Source organism: Mandrillus leucophaeus, unplaced genomic scaffold (assembly GCF_000951045.1).
Source record: "Mandrillus leucophaeus isolate KB7577 unplaced genomic scaffold, Mleu.le_1.0 Scaffold614, whole genome shotgun sequence".
Classification (NCBI taxonomy): domain Eukaryota; kingdom Metazoa; phylum Chordata; class Mammalia; order Primates; family Cercopithecidae; genus Mandrillus; species Mandrillus leucophaeus.
Window position 1 is genome coordinate 1,076,858 of NW_012106631.1, and position 13,661 is coordinate 1,090,518.

Genomic DNA, 13,661 nt, shown 5'->3' on the forward strand with positions numbered 1-13,661 from the left:
TTTTCATTCTTATTCAAATAACCAATTCTAAGAGCATTTCACTTGTGTTCCATGTTTCTGACCTTGAAACGGTTGATAAGATCATATCTGGTAAACAGTTCATAAATCATAAACTTCAGACTATGCTCTCCACTTGCTTCATTTAGGGCAAATACATCAAAAGACCATTTATCAACATCCTGTAGAAAAAAGAATAAGTACTTTAGGTGCCAATACAATAATGTTTCTATGAGAATTTATTCAAAAGATAAGGCATTGTACATTTAGCAGGTCATCTTTCAATTTAGCATGCCAAACTACACTTTGACCAGAGTTTCATAGGACAGGACCACTTAGTATCCATGGGTCCAGAAAATGGAGGCCATAATGCTGAATAAAGCACCAAAACCTTTTCTTTAATCCCAAAGTTACTGAACTGATTTAATGCATTTGATAATACTATAATACTGTTATTATCTTTAATCTCTCTCCAACTTCCTGCCATAAATCATTTTCTCAGAGTGGACCTCAATTTAGCATAGAATTGCTAGTTACATAGGTGATGTCAATTGGGAAATACAGAAGAAATAGTGCCAGTTTTTCTTTCTTACTCACTTGCTACATTGCTTGAAATTTCACCATAAGAGTTTGCAGTTTGGCATAAAGTTTTGATATTTACGTCCTGTTATAAGATGTAAATATTGGCCTGGTGCAGTGGCTCACGCCTGTAATCCCAACACTTTGGGAGGCCAAAATGGGCTGATCACGAGGTCAGGAGTTTGAGACCAGCCTGACCAACATGGTGAAACCCCATCTCTACAAAAAATACAAAAGTTAGCCAGGTGTGGTGGTGCACACCTGTAATCCCAGCTATTCAGGAGCCTGAGGCAGGAGAATCGCTTGAACCCAGGAGGCGGCGGACATTGCAGTGAGCCAAGATCACGCCACTGCACTCCAGCCTGGGTGACAGAGTGAGAGTCCATTTCCAAAAAGAAAGAAAGAAAGAAAAATATATAAATATCATAGAGAGATAGAGTATACACTATCTTTAATTATTAAAAGGTATTTTTTTACACTACTTTTCACCTATTATTATTTGCTCTATCTTTGGCTGACTTACTAATACTTTGCTCGAGGGACAGGTGGTGAGAAAAAGGAAGTGGGCCTTTTGATTGAGGAAGAGGATAGTAATACTCGTATTTCATGCAGTTCCCTAGGGAAGCAAGCAGGCCAGAAGGGAAACTAGAAAGTACCCCATAACAGAGAGAGAGAGGGCAGTGAGCAGGGATATAAACCACTCCAGCTACCTCATGATTTTGCTTTGAAAATCTACAGAAGCACTGTAGTCCATTCTAATGGTTATCAGAAACTGCTAGCAAGAAGGCCTACTGTTTACACACATACAGTAGGTTTAGTATTGAACAGCAAGTGGGCAACCATAAAGCTATGCATTAATTTTCTATTTGAGTAGGCATGTTTCAAATTTCATTCAACACATTTTTTCTGGAGGCCAACTCTATGTGCTATAATATGCTAGAACCAAATTAAAAACCTGATAAAAAGTATTCAGTCTCTTTTAAAAATACTTCCTTCAAAAAATAATAGTAAGAGCTTCAAATGGTATTTTTAATCACTTGGAAACAAGCACCAATGAAATAGTTTTTGGTTTGCTTGTATGTCGTTATTAAATTCCTTGCATTTGGCCCTTATTTGACCCCCAAATGCTTGTTTTATCTCTTTATATATTAAAAGTTATTATAAGTTCTGTTAGAAGGCATTTTACATCAGTAAATCTCAAAGGAGGCCAACAAATCTTTTATCAAACTCCAAAGCTAACAAACAAGAGTTAGTCCAGACTCTTAGAAGGTTGCTATTTATATTTACAGCTCCAACTTGGGTGTTCCCACTGAGTAAAAGGTTAATTCTTTATTTCTTGAGAATTTTTTTATAAACCCTGATGATTTACATTTGTAAACTACTGCAGATGCTTGGATTTTATGTCATCAGATTGAGAACGAACAAGACAAGGAGGCTTCTCAGAAAATAAGAATTATTTAACTAAAACATTCTTTACTTGGTGATATTCCCTTTCTCAACCTGTTAGTTTATATCTTTTTTACTATACGACATGTTAGAAAAAATACTACATTCTCTCATACTAAAATATTTTGTTAGTTGGTTTTTAAGCGAAGATTCTTAAAATAAATAAAATAAAAATGAGTAATTTTCTTGCTCACTGTTAAGGAAATAATAGAGAAGGCAAAATCTCTCAAGAACCGAGGAATGATTAATATCCTTTAATGCAGTGGTCCTCAATATTTGGGCACCAGGAACTAGTTGTGTGGAAGAAAATTTTTCCACAGGTCGAGTTGGGGTTAGGTGGTTTTGGAATGAAACTGTTCCACCTCATCAGCAGTGCACAACCCTCACATGCACAGTTCACAGTAGGGTTTGCGTTCCTATCAGAATCTAGTGTCCCCTCTGATCTGACAGGAAGCAGAGAAACACAAATATAAAAAAGCACCAAAGAAAAACGAGCTATCTTTTAAAATTAATGAGATTAAAATCTAACATGCAGCAGAGAAAAAACAAATGCAAAGAAGATGCTTAAAAATTTTGAAAACACAAATTTAAAATTAAAAAGGAGTACAATAAGTCAGAAATAAATCAACCCAAGATCCGCTGCTGCCAATATCCTTTAAATTCTTGGTTAATGCAGAAAAAGCAACATGAAGATGTTTTAGGAGACAATGTTAATTTCCCTTAACCAAATTAGGCAATAGAAACAAGGAATTTAGAAGGATGAGCCTACAAAATGCCTCTGTAGAAATAACATTTAGAAACAAGGCACATGAACACCACACACACACACACACACATACACACACACACACATAAACATACACACACAATGGGGCATGTATGTGAGCCAACAACTTTACTCACTTCAGAGTTTCAACTCTGATTATTTATAACATATATAGCACTGCAATTGGGCCTTAGAATAGTGTAGCCACAGGAGAAGCCAAAGATAAGAGAGATAAGGTTTTTTTTCTTTCTTAATTTTATCTTACATTTTGTATTTTTCAGACCTACAATCCTAAATAATTTCCTTCTATATGTTTTGTCATTTAAACATAATTGACTAAAACATCTTTTTATAACATGCATTTAACTCTTCCATAATACATTCATAACAAAATATGTACATTTTGACAAGTACTAGTGCCATTTCAAAATAAATTCAAGATCCCCATAAATAAAATTAAGGAAAAAACCACACGTATGTATGCATACAAATATGCATATATATATACGTTGATATAGTTTGTGTAAATCAGTCATTTAAATCTACAATGAGTCATGATTGGGAACACAGTTCATTTGTTAAATTGTTAGAATATGTTGAATTTTTTAACGTTCTAAGATGTAGGCTGCAGTAAAGACCTATTCTCATTTTCTCCTAGCCTTTTTAAGAACATTTTTTAAATGACCATTTTAAACATGAAAATAATGAAATGATTTCACCTTTAATGTTACGATGACAGCTGCTGGATATGCCAAACCAACCATATGATATGTTTTTCGGTACATCCTAAAAAAGACAAAAATAAGTGTATATATAAAACTCATTGATTCAAAGTTTTCAACTATTTCTGAAACGTAAGGGAAGAGATTACTTTTGACATGTTCACCTCTTATCATTAGTTACAGACTTCCTTTGTGTCAACAATGATAACTATAGTCACCTTTTACTAAACATCTACAATTTGACAACGTAATATATTCTCTATTCACAATCACCTTGTAAAGTTAATGTGACTTTAGTTTCCATGTAAAGATATCCTTCCCTGAACTTTATCATATTGAAAGATTCACTACACTTTGCATATGCAACAACTTTCTAACATGCCAATATATCCCTGACAGCAGAACATTCTTGTTTTGTGTCCATTTATATGACAAAATTTTTAGTCTGGAAGCTAAATGTCATTAAAATATTTCCTTTATATTTTTATATTAAAATTATGGGGGGGGGGGAGATGTAGTGTCATCAGAATTTACATAGCTCCCTTCTTTTATTTAATGATATTGGGAAATTAATATCAGCAAAACTTATTTAAGTTTGTTCAAATTGTCATTCAATATTAAGAAAGGTTATTCAGAAAGAAAACAAGGTTATTTTCATTTCCATAATAGTATCAATAACAAAAGTGTTTTTTTGTTTTTGTTTTGTGTTTCTGGTTTGTTTTTTTTTTTTTTTTTTGAGATGGAGTCTTGTTCTGTCGTGGAGGCTGGAGTGCAGTGGTGTGATCTCCGCTCGCTGCAAGCTCCGCCTCCTGGGTTCAAGCGATTCTCCTGCCTCAGCCTCCTTAGTAGCTGGGATTACAGGCACGTGCCACCATGCCCAACTGATTTTTGTATTTTTAGTAGAGACAGGGTTTCACCATGTTGGTCAGGCTGGTCTCAAACTCCTAACCTCACGATCTGCCCACCTTGGCCTCCCAATGTGCTGGAATTATAGGCGTGAGTCACCACACCGAGCCAACAAAAGTGTTTTTAATAATCAGTGATTTGATTTTTTCTATCTTCTGCTGGGCAACCCAAATAGCATAAACCAAATATAAGAACCCCCTCCATGAATTCATGTGAGAAAAGAATCAATATGATAGCCTAGTGTGTGATATAGCAATAGCGTTTCCATTCGGGACTCTGAAAGAAACATGTTTCCTCCTCCAAGGCCTGGGAAGAAAGAATTCAATTGATTATTAATCATGTCCTTTAATTTTTATATCAAGTTAGTCCACAACAAGCTGAATTTCTAGGCTATATCTGTAAATTCTCCCTACAAAAGGCCTGGAGAATGCCATAGCTTAATTAAATATGATAAATATGTTCGATGTAAGAAATGGTCACGTGGAAAATGTTCTGCGTCTTTTATAAAACTGCTATAGAAGATACTAAATTTTTTGATTCAATGTTCCTTATGTTAAAAATGCATGGGATATATTACTCAGTTTCTATGTAAAAGTCATCATTTGTTAAAGATAATCAAAGCTAAGCAATTTATCATGTTTTCCTGTTAAGTCTTGACTAGTTGGAAGTTCAGAATGAAAATATTGTGTTTAATTACATCTCTAGCCTAGGTTTTCTTGATGAAGTATCTCTCCATTTTATTCTAGAGACCTTAAGCACAAAGGTTTCATGCTTCCACTTTATTTTAAATAATCATAAATTATTTTTGGATGTGGGTGATTAGGTAAAATAAGAAATTATCCTATATCTCTATTGAAAGATTTTAGAACAGTTAAAACTAAGAATACTTATATTAATTACTTCATTGATATAAGTATAATTATTCTAATCTTGCAGAGCAAGGAAACTACTAATCATACTATACAAGATCTAGAATAATTACTATCGACAATGATACTTAGGTTTTTTTTTGGAAACAGTCTTTTCCATCTGTTTCTAGTCATTACCATTAATACTAAAAAATGGAGGTGCAGGGGAAATTGAAGGATGATGAACAGGGAAAATGGTCAATATAAAAATCATTCAGGATTAAGAAATTTTAAAATGTTAATTAACATTAACTTGACTTGACTTCATGGCACAGAAAGGCAAAGAGAACACACGCTTTGAATCACATGTTAGCCACTCACTGCTGTGTGACCTTTGGAAACTATTTAATGTCACTCATTTGTAAAATGAGAATAATTATAAGCTTTTTGTGAAGAGTAAATGATTCTCAATACAAGAAAGTCATCATTTTTATTGTTATTGTAACTGCTCTCATTACTTTGCAGCCAATATCATTGGTTCGAAATCTTATATCTTTAGAGCTCTCTGGCCTCAATGGGACCTCTGGTGCTACTGAGTTTCTTAAACCTGGGATAGGTTGAGAAATGAATACCAATATACTTTCTCATTACATGGAATGTAAAGGAAGACAAAGAGGATTACCCTTCCAAAGAGACAGCAAAACTTTCCCATTATCATACTTTCCTAATTCTATAATCAGGAATAGAATTCTAGGATGGAAAATTAGAAATAGTAAACTAAGATGGAAAATTAAGATGACTCATCCTTGAATTAGAATGAGTATCATATATCTTAACCCAGTTGTCTCACACTTTAGTAAACAGGTGATATATTACAAGTTTCTGAAAAATGACAATGAATTTCCTGGGCTCTAAAGGTGGTGAAAGTCTAACTGGAAATGTAGTGGATTATTTTTGGAAGTTTCCATAATAGTTACAAGATATAATTCAAAAACTCCTTAAAAAAATACTATTTTAAGGCCAGGCGCAGTGACTCACGCCTGTAATCCCAAACCTTTGGGAGGCCAAGGCGGGTGAATCACCTGAGGTCAGGAGTTCGAGACTAGCCTGGCCAACATGGGAAACCCTGTCTCTACTAAAAATACAAAAAAATTTAGCCAGGCGGGGTGGCAGGAGCCTGTAATCCCAGCAGGAGAATCTCTTGAACTCGGGAGGCGGAGGTTGCAGTAAGCCGAGATCACGCCGCTGCACTCCAGCCTGTGTGACACAGCCAGTCTCCGTCTCAAAGAAAAACAAAACAAAACAAACAAACAGAAAACAACACTATTTTGTACTAGGCATTCTGAGAGGCAGCAGACTTACTCAGTGGAAGGCAAGGAAAATATTGCTGCTGTTTCACAGGGCTTATTCCAGTGGTGAGGAGAAATGAAATAGACAATATATGATTACAAACAGGGATAAGTGCTGGAAGGTAAACCACTGGCTGGGGGCAGCAATAGTGAGGAACAGCATAGAGTGATCCGGGAAGACCTCTGGAACGGTAAAAGGGCCAGTCCGCTATGTTGAAGGGTGGGGAGAACCACTTCTGACAGAGAAAATAACAGGATGAATGGCTCCAAGGCAGGAAAGAGCTTAGAAATGTTCTTGAAATTGAAATCAGGCTGGTATAGGTGTTCAGTCAAGGATGAAGTTTGCAGTAGATGAGGCTAGAAAGCAAAATGGGACCTAACCAGGCTCAAGTGAATTGGGAAACCCTCTGGTGGTTTGAAACTTAAGAATGAGAGGAACTAGGCCGGGGGCGGTGGTTCACGCCTGTAATCCCGGCACTTTGGGAGACCTAGGCGGGTGGATCACGAGGTCAGGAGATCGAGACCATCCTGGCTAACATGGTGAAACCCCGTCTCTACCAAAAAAAATACAAAAAACTAGCCGGGCGAGGTGGCGGGCGCCTCTAGTCCCAGCTGCGCGAGAGGCTGAGGCAGGAGAATGGCGTGAACCCGGGAGGCGGAGCTTGCAGTGAGCCAGGATCTTGCAACTGTACTCCAGCCTGGGCGACAGAGCGAGACTCCGTCAAAAAAAAAAAAAAAAAGAAGAAGAAGAATGACAGGAACTAATTTGTATTCTAAAAACATCACTGTGGAATGGCTTGGTTGGGGTGGGCAAGTGAGGAGGAGAGGAGCCCAGTTAGAAAGTTACTGTCATATTTCTGAAGGCAGATAGTGGAGGCTTAGATTGTGGTTGCAGGAGTGGAGATGAGGAAGTGAGTGGATTCAGAATGCATTTGGGTAAGTAATTGCCAGGGCTTGCCGGGGAATTGAATCTTGGGAGGAAGTGTTTAAAGGAAGAAGCAACAAGACTTCAAGTAGACTCAGCTGTCAAGATTGAAGATGATTACTTTTGAAAAGTTCCAATAAACTTGTCCCACTATTTTTATGCACCTACTAGTGGGGATTCAACAGTGATTAAAAAAAGACTTTTTTTCCATATGTTCTTAGCACACTGATTTCTTAAAGACTGCTTACTAATTTAGTTACCTGAAGTACAATTTTATACTTTTATAGGCTACTAAAAAAGTTTACTTTTATAGGCTACTAAATAAAATTTTATACTTTTATAGGCTACTAAATAAACATATGAAAAAATGGAAATTTAGCATATTCATATATTTTATGTATTATAACCTTCTCTTGAATGGAAATGGAAATTCGGTTGATCTTCCTCCACAGTTTACATTTTTTCCCAGTTTGTCAAGTTCTGCAATTTTTTTTTAAACAAAGAAGACAAAATATACATTTCTTTAGCAAATCAAACATACTCTCATGTTTTATCTGTGATTCTCTCACAGATTTTCTGATGTACTATTTAGATGTTTTTAATTCGGTGCTAGAGAAAAGTCATCTTCTTTAAATTGCGTAGTGTATTTAACCATCTTTAAGTTTTATAATACATTTCTTGCCATGCATTCTCATTTACACTTTTAGAAATTCAAATGTGCTTTCCATTGTCCCTTTAGCAGAAGAAAATTAAAGTTTGTAATGTTTATTAACAGTAATACCTAGAGATATCAGAAGAGGAGAAATAATGCATTTTCTCTAAAATTTAATTTTAAGCATATTGGCAAAATGTTCTCTGTTTCTCAACTTTACTAGTTTCTAAAATATTCAAATTATCGTTCTATATATAATTTCATATAATTATTTTTTAATCTAAGGGATTTCTGATAACTGCTTTTCAATTTTGTCAAACATAAAATGTCTATTTCGGGTCTTTTGTAGTTTTAGTTCTAGGAAATATCTTGTTTCCTAGATGGAAAAAATAAGCTGTATTCCTAAGGGCTGAAAGAACATAAAATTGGGTCATATTAACATATGTTTCACGTTGAAAACTCTGATGATATAACTAGGCGTTTCTAGGGGCCATCAAATATCCCTTGCTTCAGTGACAGAAATGTTGGGAAAAAAAAAAAAACTATCAAAAGTGAGCACGAGAGGGATTTCCTCCATTATGGAAAGATGGGAAGTGAATGGGCTTTTATCTTTAGGGCAAAGGAAGGCCTGAGTGATCTTGACATGTAGCTTGCTACCCAATGTAGAATGTATTTTATGAAATGTTACATTTTATTCAGGTAAAATTAGTTGTGTAACATATACATGTGTCAGAATTGTTTTTAAACAGTTGTTCACAAAGGTTCATTTGAGGAGAAAGGTCATTCAAAAGTCTTTGCTTTCAGTCTTCGTGTCAACTTAAAATAAATAAACAGAATGCATCCGGGACCAGGTGTTTTTGTTATAGGTAAGTTCATCATAAAGTCCCAAATTTGTTCATTCTAGTTATAATTATGATTACAGTCTTCCTCAATAAGTGAAATATAGACTGCTCATACCTTTTATAAAATGAATGTATCTGCTGCCTTTCAAATATTATTGTCTTGAGATGCCAACAGTTTCACTTACCTTTCCACAAAAATTCCAGCTTGAACAGCATGCACAATGCTCCGAAATTTTGGTTTTTCCTCAGGTTTCTTTTTTGTCATCCCCATTTTCCGTGTAAAGGTAGAAGCCAACCAGTCCCGGACTTCAGATGGGACTGAGTCAGTCTGAATGTCACTGAGCTCATCTTCAGTATCCAGAAGTCTTCTACAAAAATTTATACAGATTAAACATTTTTAAAAAGTGAAGAAAAACTAATAACAGGAAAACAAGGATTGCAATGGAATTAAAAATATAGCCAATACCGCTCTGTTTATTCCTTAATATGTACTCTCCAAAGAAAAAAAAATTCATTAACATTTGGAAAGCTCTTGATTTCTCAAATTGATCATATGAAGGCAACAACTAATAGATTTTGCATTTGCTGCTTCCCAAACATTTCAGCACAATGATACACTAGTCTGGAGGTACCGACTGTTAATATCTTCAGTGTGCTGTTCTGATAATGAATAAAACTAAGGAAAGATATGGAAGAGAACTCATAAACAGATGTCTGCTATTAAAACAAGCAACTGGAGTGGAAAGAATAAAGGGGGATTGAATCCATAATAGCTGTCATATACTTAATAATCTAGTGTATGTCTTACATATAGTACATGATATTTGAATAAGGCTTTGCAATGTATAAAAGTCATTCACAGGTACTATTTCATTGGATAACTACCCCTAAATTTTAGGAAAATAACAACTTAAGTGCTCTCAACAATATCCATTCTGTCAATATCACAGATTTTAAAAGTGAAAAAAAAAAAGAATGAAAACACATGAAAATAAATAGATTATGTTTAAAGCACATTACAGGTGACCAGTGGGTGGAGATCTCATGGGTTTAGAACTGCTGGCCAAGGAAATCAACCCAGCCAGTGAGGTAGTGAACAGGAACTGAAAGAATGACCACGCTCTGTGTAAGCTCCAGGTAGATAAAATTGACTGGACTGCTGAGTAATAACAGCTGCCATTAAAGAGGACACTCAGGAAACATCGCTATTTTAAGGCCAGTCAACTTCAGCAGTCAACAACTTCCTAAAGGTCTGAACTGGCAACATCCCAGAGGCTCCCCACCAAATACAGAAACAGCTTACAGAACAGTTGAGCTTTGTCTCCAGGAGGAATACAGGCCGCTCTGCCTGCCATTTGACTCGGTTCTTTCCTTATCTGTGCACCAATCTAAAAACTCATTGGCACATGTTAGCTTTAACCTTTGGGTTTCATCTGCTTTTGAAAATCTCTTTGCACAGACCTAGGCCTAAGGTTTATGAGCCGATGTTGGAAGGTGGCAAGAAATGGTTGTACATGCCAACGCCTCAGAAACAAGGCACAGGCCATCTCAAGAAGCAGGGACAAAACAAAGGACAAAAACCAGGAGGTCTCCACAAAGAACTCAATCTGGCCAAAGAGAGGCTCAAAAGGTAATATGCAGAAGAGGAACTTTTCATGTTCCTTTAATTGGCCTCCTGTATATGCTGCTGTTTCCCATAAACCTGCAGAAAATAGTCATTTGCCAATATTTCTTTTCCATGGTATTAAATAAGCATGAATGTATTTATGAAATACCTTATGAAAAAAGTAAACATAAGTTCTGGAGTCACAAAGATACATGTATACCTATAAAGATTAAAAAGATTTAGAGTTGAATGTTAATACTGATTAATACTTACTTTATTCGATTTTTAATTTTCTTTCTGATCTTACATTTGGATGGTTTTGATTTACCCCTAAAACACTGAACTAGAAAATTAAAGCAAAATAGTTTGTTTTTCTTTTTGCCCATTTGAAATTAGATTCCCTAGCCCATTTCAGCAAGTCACTAAACTACATGGCTTGAAAATTTCACTACTTTAAAGATTATGCCATTTCTACTATCTCTTATGCAGTGATCAAATACAGGGCAGGTGGGACAGGTAGAATAGGAATCATTGTGGTGTAATCTTGTGATGTCACCGTGCTCCAAGCATTCCACTGCAGCCTAGTTTTGTCAGCTAATCTCCTTAGAATGACAGAAACCTGACTGATGGTGCCAATTCCTCCACAGTAAATTTCATGTTGATGACTTTAGGGCTATATGTCCTATTCTCATAAATGATCCAAGAGAGATCATCAAACATAACAAAACCAGCGTATGAAAGTGATATTCCACATAGTAGAGTGGTACTTAGGAGGCTGGAAATCCTTAGTCATGATGCATGAGGTCATTTACTGAGAAGAAAGTGAATATAATTTTAGGGAGAAAGAATGATATGGATATGGATTAATTAGGGACACACAAATAAAGGACGAGAGTGTGTTAAGGGAAGAGCATGGAATATGCTATTGTGTAACTTGAAAAGGGAATCTTGAAAAGGCAACAACTACCTCCATGAAGTTTAATTTTATGTGTCACCATAGGTAGGTTATGGTGGCCAGTTGTTTGGTCAAACACCAATTTAAATGTTGCTGTGAAAGTATTTTTTAGATGTGATTAACACTTAAATCAGTAGACTTTGAGTAAAGCAGATTACCCTCTAAATTATGGGTAAGCCTCATCTGATCAGTTGAAAACCTTAAGAAAAAAGATTAAGGTCCCCCAAAGAGAAAGGAATTCAGCTTCCAGAACGCCTTTGAAATCAAGAATGCAATAACGACTCCTGCCAGGGTTTCCAGCCTGCCAGTTTGCTTTGCAAATTTCAGACTTGCCAGCACCAATAATCACATGAGCCTCTTCCTTAAAATACATATCTCGCTCTCTCCTCTCTCCTCTCTCCTCTCCCTCTGTCTCTCTCTTTCTCTCTCTCTCTATCTCGTGTGTGTGTGTGTGTGTGTATGTTGTGTACCTATTGGTTTGGATAAGAAATAATCTTTCCATCATTTATGAATGCTGTGTGATAACTACCAGTGTAGGTTATAAATGAAGTAGAATATAAAGACTGAGTTCTCTATTAATATTCATTTAATAGAACATACCAGTCCTATTTCTCATGTAAAAATCCTGTTTGCAATGAACTAACATGCCTTTTTAGCAATTATAAATCTAAACACCATACTGTTTAAACATTACAGAATTATTGTCAAACTAAATGAAGTGATTAAAAATGGAAAAAATGAGAATGATCCCTTGTCAGGTGGAACTTATATTTTAAAAGAAAGACAAGGCCGAGACCGCGTCCGCCCCGCAAGCACAGAGCCTCGCCTTCGCCGCTCCGCCGCCCGTTCACACCCGCCGCCAGCTCACCATGGATGATGATATCGCCCTGCTCGTTGTCGACAATGGCTCCGGCATGTGCAAGGCCGGCTTCGCGGGCGACGATGCTCCCCAGGCCGTCTTCCCCTCCATCGTGGGGCGCCCCAGGCACCAGGGCGTGATGGTGGGCATGGGTCAGAAGGATTCATATGTGGGCGACAAGGCCCAGAGCAAGAGAGGCATCCTGACCCTGAAGTACCCCATGGAGCACGGCATCATCACCAACTGGGGCGACATGGAGAAGATCTGGCACCACACCTTCTACAATGAGCTGCATGTGGCTCCTGAGGAGCACCCCGTGCTGCTGACCGAGGCCCCCCTGAACCCCAAGGCCAACCGCGAGAAGATGACCCAGATCATATTTGAGACCTTCAACACCCCAGCCATGTACGTGGCCATCAAGGCTGTGCTGTCCCTGTACGCCTCTGGCCGTACCACTGGCATCGTGATGGACTCCGGTGACGGGGTCACCCACACTGTGCCCATTTACGAGGGGTATGCCCTCGCCCACGCCATCCTGTGTCTGGACCTGGCTGGCCGGGACCTGACTGACTACCTCATGAAGATCCTCATTGAGCGCGGCTACAGCTTCACCACCACGGCCCAGCGGGAAATCGTGCGTGACATTAAGGAGAAGCTGTGCTATGTCGCCCTGGACTTCGAGCAGGAGATGGCCACGGCGGCTTCCAGCTCCTCCCTGGAGAAGAGCTACGAGCTGCCCGATGGCCAGGTCATCACCATTGGCAACGAGCGGTTCCGCTGCTCTGGAAGGAAGGTTCCAACCTTCCTTCCTGGGCATGGAGTCCTGTGGCATCCACGAAGCTACCTTCAACTCCATCATGAAGTGTGACGTGGACATCCGTAAAGACCTGTAGGCCAACACAGTGCTGTCTGGTGGCACCACCATGTACCCTGGCATTGCCGACAGGATGCAGAAGGAGATTACTACCCTGGCGCCCAGCACGATGAAGATCAAGATCATTGCTCCTCCTGAGCGCAGGTACTCTGTGTGGATGGGCGGCTCCATCCTGGCCTCGCTGTCCACCTTCCAGCAGATGTGGATCAGCAGGCAGGAGTATGAGGAGTCTGGCCCCTCCATCCTCCACCACAAATGCTTCTAGGCGGACTTAGTCGCGTTACACCCTTTCTTGACAAAACCTAACTTGCGCAGAAAACAAGATGAGATTGGCA

The 13,661-nt window shown here is 38.0% G+C and overlaps 1 protein-coding gene and 1 pseudogene across 6 annotated transcripts in view; one reads left to right on the forward strand and one right to left on the reverse strand.

Moving 5' to 3' along the window:
• PDE1A (phosphodiesterase 1A, calmodulin-dependent) overlaps positions 1-13,661 on the reverse strand; it is a 421,413-nt gene that overhangs the window by 96,440 nt on the left and 311,312 nt on the right. For 3 of the 5 annotated variants that reach the window (XM_012000052.1, XM_012000056.1, XM_012000053.1), the window contains exons 4-6: positions 9,218-9,400; positions 3,508-3,574; positions 63-179 (exon numbers count right to left, since the gene is read on the reverse strand). In XM_012000052.1, the coding sequence (XP_011855442.1) occupies positions 63-179; positions 3,508-3,574; positions 9,218-9,400 (367 nt within the window). Of the gene's footprint in view, positions 1-62; positions 180-3,507; positions 3,575-9,217; positions 9,401-10,911; positions 11,174-13,661 lie in introns of those variants that run through there. The other 2 variants (XM_012000055.1, XM_012000054.1) reach the window with 1 other exon arrangement.
• LOC105553882 lies at positions 12,374-13,655 on the forward strand (annotated as a pseudogene). The gene has a single exon (XR_001008231.1). The product of XR_001008231.1 is annotated as an actin, cytoplasmic 1-like (transcript).